The sequence below is a fragment of the Coregonus lavaretus genome (assembly GCF_964263955.1).
Source record: "Coregonus lavaretus genome assembly, chromosome: 3".
In the NCBI taxonomy this organism is placed as follows: domain Eukaryota; kingdom Metazoa; phylum Chordata; class Actinopteri; order Salmoniformes; family Salmonidae; genus Coregonus; species Coregonus lavaretus.
The window spans coordinates 13,753,945-13,771,966 of NC_139990.1; the positions used below are offsets into that span (position 1 = coordinate 13,753,945).

Sequence of the window (18,022 nt, forward strand, 5' to 3'; positions counted from 1 at the left end):
GTTAGTGTGTGTTGATCTGAACAGACTGTCGGAGGACACACACTCACTGGAAGAAGCACACAAACACACAATGGAAAGGAGCTTTTCAGGGTTGGAAGGTGGGAAAGAAGGGAATGGAAAGGGATGGGGGGGCACAGGGATTAAACAAGTCTCTTTTTAGAAGTGCTGCTGTTGGCGGCAGTTAGCTTAGTGGTTAAGAGCGTTGTGCCAGTAACCGAAGGGTCGCTGGTTCTAATCCCCGAGCCGACTAGGTGAAAAATCTGCCGATGTGCCCTTGAGCAAGGCACTTAACCCTAATTGCTCCTGTAAGTCGCTCTGGATAAGAGCGTCTGCTAAATGACTAAAATGTCAATCTAAACATGTAAATCTAAAACCAAAGTATATCGACTATAGCTGAAGTGTCAAACTTTTAGCAATTTTCATTTATTTAATTGAGTATTAATGAGCATCCAAGTCTAAGCAACAGTGTATGATACAAGTGTTTGTCAAAACATCTCACAATCATTACGTACATTCATCTTGTTTGTACAAATGCCACAATTTCCTATTTGTGGTAAACATAACACAAACGGTTCAAAAACCTTCTAATGTGTTTTAAGGTATTAAGTCAGTAATAGGTGGAAGTGAGTGTTGGAGATAATTGCCTCGACTTTGCGCTCTGGGAGATGAGAGCAGTATTTAAGGAAAGTTCTTCTATAATATGCAGCTTGTAAATGCCAAGCCACTGCTGCATGCTGCGAAATCGCTTGTGCCTTTGGGATAGCAATGTTGCTTTAAATGCCAACTTTAAGTGCAGCTGAATTGCACCTGACCGAACGTCTCAACGGTGATTTACCTGTGAGAGGAGAGGGAAGGAGGAGAGGAGACAGTGGGGATGGGTGGGTGGGTGGGTCACACAGAGCTGTGTCAGCCTGTTGGTCTGACAGTGGGGAAGGAAGATGGAGCTCTAGCTAGATGATCAGAACGTGCTGCAAAGTGGAAGGTGATTTGTTATCCGTCCCAGCCCTGGCTGACTAGTAGCTGAGTGGAAGGAACTTAATTAAGGAAGAAAGAATGGAACTGAAGGAGAGATAGTAGTTAGGTTGGTTGGGAGTGGAGACACAGGAGCCAGCCAGTGAGTCAAAGTAAATTGGATGTAAATTGAGGTAACACAATATTAAGCTTGATTAAGCTTGAAATAGTCAATGCAACTTTTTATTTTTTTATTTTTTTAACAAATATTTGTTTTACAGTGCAGTGCGCCCTGTTCATGTCTTCACTGTCTTTTGAATAAAGCACATATATATGCCTGTGAACCGTTAGTCTGATCCAAACATTGGGTTGAAGTAGTAGCAAGATTTCACTTGATATTGTGGACCCCACAAGTAGTCATCCACTCTAACTTCCATCCATCTATCCTCTCTCTGTGTATCAGAGTGTTTCTCTCTCTCTAAAGGTCACAGTAAATAAGATTCTGCCTCGGAGCTCTTGATTAATACTGAAATCTCTCTCCAAGGATGATTTTTCTGTTTCTGTTATTACATGGTTTGTATTATGAATCGTCTTTCCCAGCATCGCCGTCGGTTTACGGTTGTATGTAGAAATGCGCTCGTTGGTGTCAGCAGTCGCACACATTTCTGTTTGTGCCTGTGTGTGTGTGTGTGTGTGTGCGCGCGCGGCTAGGCCAGGGTAATAAAAGTCTTTATTAGACAGCAGTTCATTACAGAGGCTCTGTTTCTCCCTGCCTGCCTGGCTTAGATAAACCTGTGGCCTGACCAAGGCCACATCCCTCCCACCATCCCTGCCTCTCACTGTCACCCCAGGTCCTGGCCCAATAGATCCCAGTAATAAACTGACAGTCTTACCGTAATATATAGTTGGCCTTTAATTCCAGAGCCCGTTACTCGGCCGCTGCGGTGCCGAGAGGGGCTTGTTTAAAGCTTTATTTCAAATCAAATCAAGTTTTATTTGTCACATGCGCTGAATACAACAGGTGTAGACCATACAGTGAAATGCTTACTTACATGCCCTTAACCAACAATGCAGTTTTAAGAAAAATAAGTGTTAAGTAAACAATAGATAGCCTTTTGGACCGAGACATGGCGCTCCGGTACCACTTGCCGTGCCTTCCTCTGACACCGCCTGGTATAGAGGTCCTGGATGGCAGGAAACTTGGCCCCAGTGATGTACTGGGCCGTACGCACTACCATCTTCTTTTTGTTGTTGTTGAAACAACAAATATTTGTTTACAGTGCAGTGCGCCCTGTTCATGTCTTCACTGTCTTTTAAATAAAGCACACAGATAGTAGTTGCAAGATTTACTGCGCCGTACGCACTATTTACACCCTGCACCGTGTCTACCCGCCTGCCTGCCTGCTCTCTATCTAGACGCCTCTGTAATGTATTGGGCCTGGAGATGTGGAGAGGAGAGGGGGTTGAGTGCTTTGAAATGCCAGCAGCTTCAAGTTGCCCAGGCAGCAGTTAAAGCATTTGAAACGCTCTGTAGCGGATGGACAGAGGGTTAGTGTGTGGGCAGAGCTTCTTTAGATACACTTGGGACTTTTCATGTCATCAAAAGTATTCTAACTGTCCGTGAAAGAGGGATGATTTGTCTTTTTTTGCCAAGAAATGACCAAGTTCAAAATGGCATAATTTGTTTGTAGCGTGACCTTGAAGTTGAACACTACTTGTGTGTTTAAAGTAATCAAAGTTGGTGTTTTCGTGTGCGTGCGTTACTGTGTTTGTATTTCATTTGATGATATGAGTAGTTACGTGATCGGACCTAGTCTAGTGTTTTGCCGTTGTTTACTGGGGTTGCAGTTAATGTGCTTTTTGATGCAGTTTATAAGTCATTTGAAATGGCACCCTATTCTTTAAAATATTGAACTATAGGGAACAGGGTACCATTTGGGACGTACCCTAAGTGTTTTGTAATTGTTTACAGGGTTGCAGTTAATGTGCGTTTGCATGTTGTTTTGATGTTCTACCCGATTCGGAGGACGATTACCTTTTACACACAGAGCCATCAATCAGGAGGCTTTGCACTTGACCTGTGAAAGTAGCTAATTAAGTTAGCCTAATTAAGTTAATGACTTGTCACACTCCGCTGGCTTTACTAGAGGAGAGGAAAGTAGAAGTCAAATAGGATCATTACTCATGGGATGGAATGACATTTATAACATCTGATATGAGAGATGAGAGGAGATTGGGGGACAGTGTTTCACCAACTAACATCAGATCAGGTTTTATCTCAGAAAAATCAAAAAACATTTCAGTTAGTATTGTATTGATTTTTCTATTGATAATCCTTTCCCACTCAGTTTGAATTTCAATCTATTAGTTTGGTCCAGCACAGTTGAAGACAAGAAGCCCCTATACTAGTGCATGATCCCCACACTATTCTATATTCCCTCCATAAGGACACCTGCATGCCTTAAAGACTGACCAGATAAATAACAAGCGACTCATTCTCAATCCAGCCAAAGCATGATAAACTCATAAATGGAGGTGGTATTTCACATATGGCCCATGTTTAACCACAGTTTAGTGTGATTTAAAGGCTAGAGGGGACGGCTAAACTCGACAGTGGGGACTGCAGTAGCAGCGGTCTGCGGTCCAGGGTCGCCGGGTAGGCTGGGAGAGAGGCTGAACTGAAGACGGAGGGAAAATCAATGACCAGAAGTCACCTCCATCACTTTAACTAAGCCCCCACGGGCCCCCGGCCACCCCTCTCAGGGGCCAATTTGCAGAAAGTTAACAGCATTGTGTGATCTGTGATTGCTGTTCTGCTGGGGTCCCCCGTGAACACCGCTATAGGAGCATTACTCAGGAGCCAAGTTTAATAACCCTGCTACATGGTGGCCACTTCACTACTGGGAGCCCTACAGGACAATACCTGCTGTATGGCCATGAAGTAATAGACTCTCAGACTGGAGCAGACCATGAAGATGTGATGAAAATGGGACTACGCCACCACTCCCTGAAATGTGCTGTGACAGCATAATAACCCTGTTACATGGTGGCAACTCAGCTCCCAGGACCACCTCCACTACATACTGGATGTATACTCTATGTAATGAAGACTGTGGGAGCAGCAGACACAAAGACACAGAAGATTGCACATGCCACCACTCTCTGAGACCTGCTGATACATCTTATAACCTCTTTGCGACGCCGCAACAACCACTCTGTTGTTAGTGAAAGTAAAGCAATGGTCTTAGAGCATTAGGGGAGTTTAGCTAATCTTTTGATAATGGCCTTTTTCAAATTTGGCCAGATTTATATGCAAGTGAAAATCAAACAGAACAATTTTGTGTCTACAACATTTATGACAAGGTAAAGTAGGAACAAACACCAGTGTATGGGCTGAGCATCCTGCTTGTGCGGCCGAGCAAATATAGGCCTATACAATACATTAAAAAGGCAAAGTGTGGAGGAATTGGTTTGGAGTAAAAGATATGTCAACCCTCCAGATGACAGGAAGCATGCAGGGGAATAGCTAGAGCCTCTCCCTACTTCTCTCCCTCCCTTCCTCCCAGCATCTCTCTATCTCGGTCTCTCTCTGTCTCTCCCTCTCTCTCCCAAGCATCTCTCTCTGTCTCTGTCTCTCTCTCCCCCCTCTCTCTCGCTCTCTCCCTCCCTCTCTCCCTCCCTTCCTCCCAGCATCTCTCTATCTCGGTCTCTCTCTGTCTCTCCCTCTCTCTCCCAAGCATCTCTCTCTGTCTCTGTCTCTCTCTCCCCCCTCTCCCTCCCTTCCTCCCAGCATCTCTCTATCTCGGTCTCTCTCTGTCTCTCCCTCTCTCTCCCAAGCATCTCTCTCTGTCTCTGTCTCTCTCTCCCCCCTCTCTCTCGCTCTCTCCCTCCCTCTCTCCCTCCCTTCCTCCCAGCATCTCTCTATCTCGGTCTCTCTCTGTCTCTCCCTCTCTCTCCCAAGCATCTCTCTCTGTCTCTGTCTCTCTCTCCCCCCTCTCTCTCGCTCTCTCCCTCCCTCCCTCCCTCCCTCTCCAGCATCTGTACCTTCCCAGACAGACAATGCATTATTAATAGAGCTACCTTATCAGCAACCCAAAGGTAACATTGAGTATGGATGGAGTTTTCTCCCTATACACACACATGGCTCCAGCTAATTGAGATGTTGGTGCAACTAAGGTCCTTTGGCCAGGGCTAACTGGGCCTCTTGTGTATTTCATTGAATTTCTTGAAATTACTTTGAGTTTGATGGCTGTTTGTCCAACATAGTTTAGATTGGATGGTTTTAGGGGCACACACACCATTTAACAAATGCTTGGGTGGAGGAGTGTGTCTCATCGATGCCATAAATCACACTAATGAGTATCAGGGGAGAGAGAGAGGGCCTCCTGTAGACTGTATCTTCCTCTTTATAATAGTCTATAATAGAGAGAGAGACTGAGACACAGAGAGAGTATACTCTCCTGTCCATAATATAATAGTCTAGAGAGAGAGAGAGAGACTGTACTCTCATGTCCATAATATAATAGTCTCCGTGTTGGGGAAGCTACTCTGAAAGTAGAGTTTACCAATTACTTCACACTGGAAGAAGTTAAGGTACCTTTAAGAAAAGTATACTTGAAAAAGTAGTTCACTACATCCAAACTACTTTGTGGTAAATTATCATAATTATATCTGAAATGTCATAGTCAGATGTTAATAGAATGTGCAATTTAGCCTATTAAACACAAAGACTATGTTTCAAGTGAGAATTAGTCAGGTCTGATGCTGAAAAATAATGGAAAGTCTTGCCTATTTCACCCATATTTTCCTTTGCTTTTTGCAAAGATAGTTGTGTGTGTGTAGTTCCAGTAGTTAGCTACACGGCTACATGTCAAAAAAGTAATTAAGTACTGAAAATACTACCAAGATTTTAATTTAGTCCAACTACCATCAAGCAACTGCAAAATGTAGTTAAATTACTAGTTGAACTACATGGAGTTCATTACTCCCCAACACAGAATAGTTTTCATAGAGAGCGAGAAAGACTGTACTCTCCTGTCCATTATATAATGGTCTTCATAGAGAGTGAGAGTTCATAGACTTCCTGAAGTCTCCATTCCTCTGGAACCTTGATGAGCACCTGTCTTGCACCACACGAGGGGAACCATTATGATGACCACCTGTCTCCCACTATGTGGGGAAGCATTTATGATTAGCACCGAGAGGTAGCCTACAGTGAGGGAAAAAAGTATTTGATCCCCTGCTGATTTTGTACGTTTGCACACTGACAAAGAAATAATCAGTCTATAATTTTAATGGTAGGTTTATTTGAACAGTGAGAGACAGAATAACAACAACAAAATCCAGAAAAACGCATGTCAAAAATGTTATTAATTGATTTGCATTTTAATTAGGGAAATAAGTATTTGACACCTCTGCAAAACCCTTGTTGGCAAGCACAGAGGTCAGACGTTTCTTGTAGTTGGCCACCAGGTTTGCACACATCTCAGGAGGGATTTTGTCCCAGTCCTCTTTGCAGATCTTCTCCAAGTCATTAAGGTTTCGAGGCTGACGTTTGGCAACTCAAACCTTCAGCTCCCTCCACAGATTTTCTATGGGATTAAGGTCTGGAGACTGGCTAGGCCACTCCAGGACCTTAATGTGCTTCTTCTTGAGCCACTCCTTTGTTGCCTTGGCTGTGTATTTTGGGTCATTGTCATGCTGGAATACCCATCCACGACCCATTTTCAATGCCCTGGCTGAGGGAAGGAGGTTCTCACCCAAGATTTGACGGTACATGGCTCTGTCCATCGTCCCTTTGATGCGGTGAAGTTGTCCTGTCCCCTTAGCAGAAAAACACCCCCAAAGCATAATGTTTCCACCTCCATGTTTGACGGTGGGGATGGTGTTCTTGGGGTCATAGGCAGCATTCCTCCTCCTCCAAACACGGCGAGTTGAGTTGATGCCAAAGAGCTCGATTTTGGTCTCATCTGACCACAACACTTTCACCCAGTTCTCCTCTGAATCATTCAGATGTTCATTGGCAAACTTCAGACGGCCCTGTATATATGCTTTCTTGAGCAGGGGGACCTTGCGGGCACTGCAGGATTTCAGTCCTTCACGACGTAGTGTGTTACCAATTGTTTTCTTGGTGACTATGGTCCCAGCTGCCTTGAGATCCTTGACAAGATCCTCCCGTGTAGTTCTGGGCTGATTCCTCACCGTTCTCATGATCATTGCAACTCCACAAGGTGAGATCTTGCATGGAGCCCCATGCCAAGGGAGATTGACAGTTCTTTTGTGTTTCTTCCATTTGCGAATAATCGCACCAACTGTTGTCACCTTCTCACCAAGCTGCTTGGCGATGGTCTTGTAGCCCATTCCAGCCTTGTGTAGGTCTAAAATCTTGTCCCTGACATCCTTGGAGAGCTCTTTGGTCTTGGCCATGGTGGAGTGTTTGGAATCTGATTGATTGATTGCTTCTGTGGACAGGTGTCTTTTATACAGGTAACAAGCTGAGATTAGGAGCACTCCCTTTAAGAGTGTGGTCCTAATATCAGCTCGTTACCTGTATAAAAGACACCTGGGAGCCAGACATCTTTCTGATTGAGAGGGGGTCAAATACTTATTTCCCTCATTAAATGCAAATCAATTTATATCATTTTTGACATGCGTTTTTCTGGATTTTGTTGTTGTTATTCTGTCTCTCACTGTTCAAATAAACCTACCATTAAAATTATAGACTGATCATTTCTTTGTCAGTGGGCAAACGTACAAAATCAGCAGAGGATCAAATACTTTTTTCCCTCACTGTATAAGGAAGTGGCACCCCAGCTAGACCAGCAGGGCTCGCTTCAATTTGGCGGCAATTACTCATTACTGTATCTTCCTGTAGTTAGATGACCAGTCAGCAGTACAGTACCTCTCTAGTGTCCTGTAGTTAGATGACCAGTCAGCAGTACAGTACCTCTCTAGTGTAGTTAGATGACCAGTCAGCAGTACAGTACTTCTCTAGTGTAGTGTCCTGTAGTTAGATAACCAGTCAACAGTACAGTACCTCTCTAGTGTCCTGTAGTTAGATGACCAGTCAGCAGTACAGTACCTCTCTAGTGTAGTTAGATGACCAGTCAGCAGTACAGTACTTCTCTAGTGTAGTGTCCTGTAGTTAGATGACCAGTCAACAGTACAGTACTTCTCTAGTGTAGTGTCCTGTAGTTAGATGACCAGTCAGCAGTACAGTACCTCTCTAGTGTAGTGTCCTGTAGTTAGATAACCAGTCAACAGTACAGTACTTCTCTAGTGTAGTTTCCTGTAGTTAGATGACCAGTCAGCAGGACAGTACCTCTATAGTGTAGTGTAGTTAGATGACCAGTCAGCAGTACCTCTCTAGTGTAGTGTAGTGTAGTTAGATGACCAGTCAACAGTACAGTACCTCTCTAGTATAGTGTCCTGTAGTTAGATGACCAGTCAGCAGTACAGTACCTCTCTAGTGTAGTGTAGTTAGATGACCAGTCAACAGTACAGTACCTCTCTAGTATAGTGTCCTGTAGTTAGATAACCAGTCAGCAGTACAGTACCTCTCTAGTATAGTGTCCTGTAGTTAGATGACCAGTCAACAGTACAGTACCTCTCTAGTGTATTTTCCTGTAGTTAGATAACCAGTCAGCAGTACAGTACCTCTCTAGTGTAGTGTAGTTAGATGACCAGTCAGCAGTACAGTACCTCTCTAGTGTAGTTAGATGACCAGTCAGCAGTACAGTACCTCTCTAGTATAGTGTCCTGTAGTTAGATGACCAGTCAGCAGTACAGTACTTCTCTAGTGTAGTTAGATGACCAGTCAGCAGTACAGTACCTCTCTAGTGTAGTTAGATGACCAGTCAGCAGTACAGTACCTCTCTAGTATAGTGTCCTGTAGTTAGATGACCAGTCAGCAGTACAGTACCTCTCTAGTGTAGTGTAGTTAGATGACCAGTCAACAGTACAGTACCTCTCTAGTGTAGTTTCCTGTAGTTAGATGACCAGTCAACAGTACAGTACCTCTCTAGTGTAGTGTCCTGTAGTTAGATGACCAGTCAGCAGCACAGTACCTCTCTAGTGTAGTGTAGTTAGATTACCAGTCAGCAGTACAGTACCTCTCTAGTATAGTGTCCTGTAGTTAGATGACCAGTCAGCAGTACAGTACCTCTCTAGTGTAGTTAGATGACCAGTCAGCAGTACAGTACCTCTCTAGTGTAGTGTCCTGTAGTTAGATGACCAGTCAGCAGTACAGTACTTCTCTAGTGTAGTTAGATAACCAGTCAACAGTACAGTACCTCTCTAGTGTAGTGTCCTGTAGTTAGATAACCAGTCAACAGTACAGTACTTCTCTAGTGTAGTGTCCTGTAGTTAGATGACCAGTCAACAGTACAGTACTTCTCTAGTGTAGTTAGATAACCAGTCAACAGTACAGTACCTCTCTAGTGTAGTGTCCTGTAGTTAGATAACCAGTCAACAGTACAGTACTTCTCTAGTGTAGTGTCCTGTAGTTAGATGACCAGTCAGCAGTACAGTACTTCTCTAGTGTAGTTAGATAACCAGTCAACAGTACAGTACCTCTCTAGTGTAGTGTCCTGTAGTTAGATAACCAGTCAACAGTACAGTACTTCTCTAGTGTAGTGTCCTGTAGTTAGATGACCAGTCAACAGTACAGTACTTCTCTAGTGTAGTGTCCTGTAGTTAGATGACCAGTCAACAGTACAGTACCTCTCTAGTGTAGTGTCCTGTAGTTAGATGACCAGTCAACAGTACAGTACTTCTCTAGTGTAGTGTCCTGTAGTTAGATGACCAGTCAACAGTACAGTACCTCTCTAGTGATCCTGTAGTTTAATCACCCTATAGTACCTCTCTAGGGGTATGTCCCAATAATTAATTATTCCTCGTGAAGTGTGCACTCGTTCACTACTTGCACCAGTTATTTCCTGTCAAATCCATGGAGGGAAGTGAACAAGTGCACACTTCGGGAGAAAGAACAGATGATTGGAATGCAATTTTGTGCTCCTTCCAGTCCTCCATAGCCACATTCAGCAGTCAGGAATCCCTCAACCTGCCAGGCTTCTCATTGACTTGTCCTCTGGTTCCTCATGTTCAGCTTCTCTGACGTTTCTGTTGTTTTTATTTGTTCTTGATTTGTTTCTCATCTCCACTACTCAGTGATAATGGAGGAGGCACTTGGGCCACTTTGACCCGCAGATTCCTACCAAGCACTTTAGCCGCTATTTATGATTTCGTGCCACATTTTAAATGGTTCAAATTGGAAACAGAGAGGAATGACTTCTCTTCTCCCCCTCCCCCTCACACACACACACAAACACACACACACACACACCGCCGCCACCATATATTTTCCCTGTGAGCATCAGCGCTTATCAAACAGAGGATAAAAAACCTCCCGCTTGTGCATTTTACCTCTGATTAAATTAGGCCTGGCCTGGTAGGCTCACCTCAGTATCTGTCACGGCTCACTAAAATGGAATTCCGCTTCTCGGAAAAGAAGGGAGATTAATGAATGCCCTTTGTAATAAATGAAATGGGAATCACAAATATGCCCAGTCATGAAATGTAATTGTGCTGCGTTCTGGTGACTGGTTTGGCTGGGCGGTGGGGTGTAGGGAGCAACGAAGGGGAAGACATGAGGAGAGGGGGGAAAAAGAGAGGGAGAGGAGATGGGTAGAAGACAGGGAGAAGAGGACCGGAGAAGAGAAGAGCGAGGTAGAGGAGGGGAGAGAGGAGAAGAGGCAGCGTGTGTGAGTGAGAGGTGGTTAAATGTAGCGCTTAACGCACAGTCTGAACAAGCTAATGAAGCGACTGTTTATGACCCAATCAACGCTATTGTGTCCTCACCTGAATGGCAACAGAGGCTTTAAATCAGTGCACACATGCATACACACACACTCACATTCACACTCATAAACTCCCACTCTCATACACACACTTATACACATTTTCACACACATTCATGCTCAAACACTGACACACATACACACACACTCAAATACATCCAGTCTTTCTTTCTTTCTTTCTCAGTCACACACACACACAGACACCCGACTCGTCATTGGCTTAATCAATTTGTTTTGTGCCATTAGAATTGAATCTATCCCTTTCAAAATGACTAAACGTCTTTGTGAAAAGAGAGTGTTTGACTATGAATACAGACAGGGCTTCTCACCAGTGTCTATCTGTGTACGCTCTCTTTTGGACTTTAGTTTGGGTCACGAGGTATTTTAATTGTTAGTTATTTGTATGCTTTAATGTTGTTCACACCGTGGGTGTTTTCATGTGGCTCTAGGAGCGTCAATACCTTGCTGGGATGCTGTAAACCCCTCAGAACCACCCAGCAGCACCTATCAAAGAAACCCAGTACCATAGCACTGCTTCCTCCACCACACGCACACAGTGCACCGCAGACAACCACACTACTAAATACAATAAAAGCAGAAAACACGATAAAGAAAATAAGTCATACTAATTAGCTGCTAATTCTTTTGAGGACTGCACCGGCTTGATAAAGGACCGGTGCTAAAGCTCATTAAAGAATGAGACATGCAGCGTTGGACATTTACATTTTCTTTTACAGCATTATTTTTAATCCCGCTTTATGAAGTTGCCTGCATGGCGTGTGTGGGCGGGAGGGATGGAGGGATGGAGGGATGAGGGATGGAGGGAGGAGGGATGAGGGATGAGGGATGGAGGGATGGAGGGAGGAGGGAGGAGGGATGGAGGGATGGAGGGAGGAGGGATGGAGGGAGGAGGGATGGAGGGATGGAGGGAGGAGGGATGGAGGGATGGAGGGAGGAGGGATGGAGGGATGGAGGGATGGAGGGAGGAGGGATGGTCTTTTAGAGCGATGGTGTTCTTCCTACCAGGCAGCGGAGGTCTCAGCTTCAAGCACATTAGCAGCTCCATGGGCCTTTGTTGCCACCTAGGGTTCTCTTCACTCTCCTCCTCGTCCCCCCTCCTCCTTGCCCTCCTTCTCCTGTGTGGGGGAAGTAGTCTCCCTGTTTCTCTCTCTCTCACTCCCCTGTTCCCCTCTCCTCTCTCTCTCCTTTCTCCCCTCCTTCTTTCCTCTCCTCTCTCCACCCCTCTCCTCCTCCTCCACCCCTCCCTTCCTTCCAGACTCACATGTTGAGAGCAGCAGTAGCAGCAGCAGGTGAGAAAGCAGGAGAGCGGTAGACGACAGGCTCTGCAGGCCCTTTAAGAACACCAAACTCAATTAGAATAAAGAGTATGACATTTCATTATCATACATGTATACGCTGCTGGTGCCACAGGGCTGGGGACCATTGGAGAGTGATGGAGATATGCCAGAGCCTGTCAGTTTCTCCCTCCTATCCCCTCTTCCTCCACCGCTCTCTCTCTTTCTCCAGGCCCTCTGAGGGGAGACATATTTCTGGTGGCTCTCTGCCTCTCCATTCTGCTCTGCTCCTCACAGAGCAAATATAAATTCTGTCTGTCAGGGACCCTGACACAAGGCTGGTCCCACTATCTCACTCTCCTGTTTCTGTTGCGGAACAGGCCCAGGGTTTCTCCTAGCCTGGTGCCAGATCTGTTTGTGCTGTCTTGCTAACTCCCATGGTCGTTGTCATAATGGAAAGAGTACACCACAGAGTTGTGGTTAGTTACTTGTCATTGTTCATATCCTCCAATTCAATGGCTTCTTTAATGAATCCCACAGCAGTGCAGGAATGATCATATCAGCACGTTTCCATGTTTTTATTGGCCTCCGTCTCTCTCTTTAGCTCCTTCAGTGTATATTGTGTAGTGCCGTCATACTCCTGGGAGGAGATCAGCAGCAGGGCCCCGCAAATCAGTCCCCAAGAGGCCTGGAGCAGGGGTGTCTCCCCTCCCCTCACCCTTATCTCCAGGGACAGACACTACATCAAGGAAGGAGAGAGGGAGGGAGAGAGAGAGGGGGAGGAAGGGAGATCTGCCTGGGGATGTGATAGTGAATGGTACCACAGGTAATTGGAAAATTGGCAGGCTTGTCAGAGAGATTTGGTGGATGGCACGGGCCGATACGTACGGCGGCCGGGGTTCACGACATGTCATCCCCGGCAACAATAGATTTATATCGGCCCATAAGGGCTGGGCGGAGTAGGGAAGTAGAGAAGTATCCTGAGTTCAGGAAAAAGTAAGTCATTTTTCACCGGGGGGGAGGCTGCATATCAAAAGTGTGTCCAGGGAGGTGCAGTCACAGACAAGGTTTGTGTGAGTTACAGGGTGATATATGAACCAGAACTAAACTCTGGCCCTGGTTGATTTACAACTCCACAGTTAACAAGCCTGGGGGATCCACTCTGCTACGTAGTTAGGCTGCGTTCCAAATGGCACTCTATTCCCAGTGTACTATATAGGGAATAAGGTGCCGTTTGGGACGTATCCTTAGATACTGTATGGGGCGAGAGATACTCTGATATCTGAATACCTGGGGGGTATTATCTGCTGTTGAAGTGCACTTGGGAGGTTTGGGAGATTTGCTCTTGTGTTATAATAAATACCATAGTTAATAGGGCTGGCACAATTACTTTATAACCGTGCAACCGATGGTTATGGATGAAGACTTTCATGAAAATAAAATAACTGTCATAACCATTTTTTTTGTGTGGAACGAACAGATGACTGAAGACTGAACGGCCAGGCATTCGTGAGGTTGAGTCCAAACTTTGTTGCTCCTTGCTGAAACAAGCAAGAAGTTGTAGCAAATGAGTATTTGGTTGCCTAGGCAATGCCCTCCTCCCTGCAGCAGCAGCACATGCAGTCAGGAACCGAGGAGAGAAAATGTGTGTCTAAAAAATAATTATATATATTTATATATATATATATATATATATATATATATATATATATATATATATATATATATATATATATACAGTGCATTTGGAAAGTATTCAGACCCCTTGACTTTTTCCACATTTTTCCACATTTTGTTACATTACAGCCTTATTTTAAAATTGATTAAATTGTTTTTTCCCCCTAATCAATCTACACACAATACCCCATAATTACAAAGCAAAAAATGTTTTTTATACATTTGTGCAAATGTATTAAATATAAAAAACTGAAATATCACATTTACATAAGTATTCAGACCCTTTACTCAGTACTTTGTTGAAGCACCTTTGGCAGTGATTACAGCCTCAAGTCTTCTTGGGTATGACGCTACAAGCTTGGCATACCTGTATTTGGGAAGTTTCTCCCATTCTACTCTGCAGATCCTCTCAAGCGCTGTCAGGTTGGATGGGGAGCGTTGCTGCACAGCTATTTTCAGGTCTCTCCAGTGATGTTCGATTTGGTTCAAGTCCGGGCTCTGGCTGGGCCACTCAAGGACATTCAGAGACTTGTCCTGAAGCCACTCCTGCGTTGTCTTGGCTGTGTGCTTAGGGTCATTGTCCTGTTGGAAGGTGAACCTTTGCCCCAGTCAAAGGACCTGAGCGCTCTGGAGCAGGTTTTCATCAATGATCTCTCTGTACTTTGCTCCGTTCATCTTTCCCTCGATCCTGACAAGTCTCCCTGCCGCGGAAAGACATCCCCACATCATGATGCTTCCACCACCATGATTCACCGTAGGGATGGTGCCAGGTTTCCTCCAGACGTGATGCTTGGCATTCAGGCCAAAGAGTTAATCAGACCAGAGAATCTTGTTTGTCATGGTCTGAGAGTCCTTTAGGTGCCTTTTGGCAAACTCCAAGTGGGCTGTCATGTGCCTTTTACTGAGGAGTGGCTTCCGTCTGGCAACTCTACCATAAATGCCTGATTGGTGGAGTGCTGCAGAGGGTTGTCCTTCTGGAAGGTTCTCCTATCTCCACAGAGGAACTCTAGAGCTCTGCCAGGGTGACCATCGGGTTCTTGGTCACCTCCCTGATCAAGGCCCTTCTCCCCCGATTGCTCAGTTTCAACGGGCGGCCAGCTCTAGGAAGAGGCTTGGTTGTTCCAAACCACTGTGTTCTTGGGGACCTTCAATGCTGCAGAACCTTTTCGGTACCCTTCCTCAGCTCTGTGCCTCGACACAATCCTGTCCCGGAGCTCTACGGACAATTCCTTCGACCTCATGGCTTGGTTTTTGCTCTGAAGTGCACTGTCAACTGTGGGACCTTATATAAACAGGTGTGTGCCTTTCCAAATCATGTCCAATTAATTGAATTTACCACAGGTGGACTCCAATCAAGTTGTAGAAACATCTCAAGGATGATCAATGGAAACAGGATGCACCTGAGCTCAATTTCGAGTCTCATAGCAAAGGGTTTGAATATTTATGTGAATAAGGTACTGTGAGGGAAAAAAGTATTTGATCCCCTGCTGATTTTGCACGTTTGCCCACTGACAAAGAAATTATAAGTCTATAATTTTAATGGTAGATGTATTTGAACAGTGAGAGACAGAATAACAACAAAAAAATCCAGAAATGTTTATATATTGATTTGCATTTTAATGAGGGAAATAAGTATTTGACCCCCTCTCAATCAGAAAGATTTCTGGCTCCCAGGTGTCTTTTATACAGGTAATGAGCTGAGATTATGAGGTATATGAGGTAATGAGCTGAAATCTTGCAGCGCCCGCAAGGTCCCCCTGCTCAAGAAAGCACATATACAGGGCCGTCTGAAGTTTGCCAATGAACATCTGAATGATTCAGAGGAGAACTGGGTGAAAGTGTTGTGGTCAGATGAGACCAAAATCGAGCTCTTTGGCATCAACTCAACTCGCCGTGTTTGGAGGAGGAGGAATGCTGCCTATGACCCCAAGAACACCATCCCCACCGTCAAACATGGAGGTGGAAACATTATGCTTTGGGGGTGTTTTTCTGCTAAGGGGACAGGACAACTTCACTGCATCAAAGGGACGATGGACAGGGCCATGTACCGTCAAATCTTGGGTGAGAACCTCCTTCCCTCAGCCAGGGCATTGAAAATGGGTCGTGGATGGGTATTCCAGCATGACAATGACCCAAAACACACGGCCAAGGCAACAAAGGAATGGCTCAAGAAGAAGCACATTAAGGTCCTGGAGTGGCCTAGCCAGTCTCCAGACCTTAATCCCATAGAAAATATGTGGAGGGAGCTGAAGGTTCGAGTTGCCAAACGTCAGCCTCGAAACCTTAATGACTTGGAGAAGATCTGCAAAGAGGAGTGGAACAAAATCGCTCCTGAGATGTGTGCAAACCTGGTTTCCAACTACAAGAAACGTCTGACCTCTGTGATTGCCAACAAGGGTTTTGCCATCAAGTACTAAGTCATGTTTTGCAGAGGGATCAAATACTTATTTCCCTCATTAAAATGCAAATCAATTTATAACATTTTTGACATGCGTTTTTCTGGATTTTTTGTTGTTATTCTGTCTCTCACTGTTCAAATAAACCTACCATTAAAATGATAGACTGATCACCGTCATCCATAATTCCATGACCATCACAGCCCTAATGGAGAGTGTTTACGAGCACTGAGGAATGTACCATAGCCACCCTGCTATGTAGTTAGATATAGAGGATACTGTGAGAGGAAATTGAAAACTTTAAGGAGTGTGTGTGTACATGCGCACGTACGTGCAGATAGACAGACCTACATGAGGTGTAGGCCTAGTGTGGATGTAAAGGCCTGCTGATTCTAACATTGTGTATGGTGTGTTGATGTGATTAACCTCTAGAGGAGGAGATAATTGCATCTGTCAGAGTCGTTTAGTCACTGTTGCTGCTGTCGCCTGCCCTCCCTGGGCCCACCCTGACTACAACTCTTTGTTCTAAGAGGAAATGGCTGCTGAGCAATGTCATTAGCAGGGAAGTCACCACTAACACCAGCACAACACTAACCTACCAACACTAACTACTTATCTCTATTGGTATTGTGACAGACCTTTCTAAAAATCAAATTTGTGGTTGTGAGTTAGGATGTGATTTGTCCAACTGTGGTCTAAAGGCATTTGATATGTTTCACCTTCCAGAGACCCATTTTGGGGACCCAGGTGAGGAAAATACTGTGCCTGAATATTCTGTGTTGACCCTATTATATGTTGTTTTATGTTTCAGGAGGAAGAGGAGGAACGTGAGGAGGAACATGAGGAGGACGAAGAGGACGATTCTGTCAAAGAGGAAACGACAGAGCACGAAATCCCAACTGAAATTCCCAACTGAAACAAAAGCAACAGTGTGACCTTATCTTGAGCACAATAATCAAATGTTAGTGGTCAGCAGTCGGTCAGTGTCATCAATTCCACTTCAAAGATCTGTAGGTAACAGGACAGTCTGTAGTGTCTCACAGTTTTACTGACATTACTGCTCATCTCTAGCCTGGTCCCAGATCTGTTTGTGCTGTCTTGCAGCTAATGACTACACAAGCAACAAGACGGCCCGAACAGATCTGGGACCAGGCTAACTAATCTTTTCTCCTCTGTAAGACATGGTACAGAGCACAGAGGTACTATCCACATTAGTTTTGTAGCCAGAGGAACAGTATATTTTAGAGAACAGAATGTATTTGGTCATCTTTTAGAGGGAATAGTATGTATTTTCAAAAGGGACAGGGCTGAACCCTCACACTCGCTAGGGTAACTGGAGATGATGTCACTGACATGTAGGTTTTAAATATACAATCTATATATAAATATACAATCTAGAATCTATTCTAGGTTATATATTCTAAATAGTATTTATATGGTTTGTATATAAGAGCTTCATGAAAAAGTACATCAATGTATTCTGACAGAGAAAGTTTTCATTAAGTGGAGCCCAGTGATAGCTTTATGTTTTCAGGGGTATCCGCAGCAGAGATGAAATCAAATAAATATAAAACCCAGGGAAAGTGTCTGGTTGAACCAGACCAGTCAGACTGTTAAAGGATATGTACAGTTGAAGTCGGAAGTTTACATACACTTAGGTTGGAGTCATTAAAACTTGTTTTTCAACCACTCCACACATTTCTTGTTAACAAACTATAGTTTTGGCAAGTCGGTTAGGACATCTACTTTGTGCATGACACAAGTAATTTTTTCAACAATTGTTTACAGACAGATTATTTCACTTATAATTCACTGTATCACAATTCCAGTGGGTCAGAAGTTTACA

The 18,022-nt window shown here is 44.4% G+C and overlaps 1 protein-coding gene across 1 annotated transcript in view; it reads left to right on the forward strand.

Annotated features, from left to right (window-relative positions):
- LOC311116635 (PHD finger protein 14-like) overlaps window positions 1–17,092 on the forward strand; it is a gene marked incomplete at its 3' end in the record, with an annotated part of 87,119 nt that extends 70,027 nt beyond the window's left edge. The window contains exon 20 of the mRNA XM_084157436.1: window positions 16,988–17,092. Coding sequence (XP_084013562.1) covers window positions 16,988–17,092 — 105 coding nt within the window. The remainder of the gene's footprint in view (window positions 1–16,987) is intronic.
- Between the last annotated feature and the right edge of the window lie 930 nt (window positions 17,093–18,022).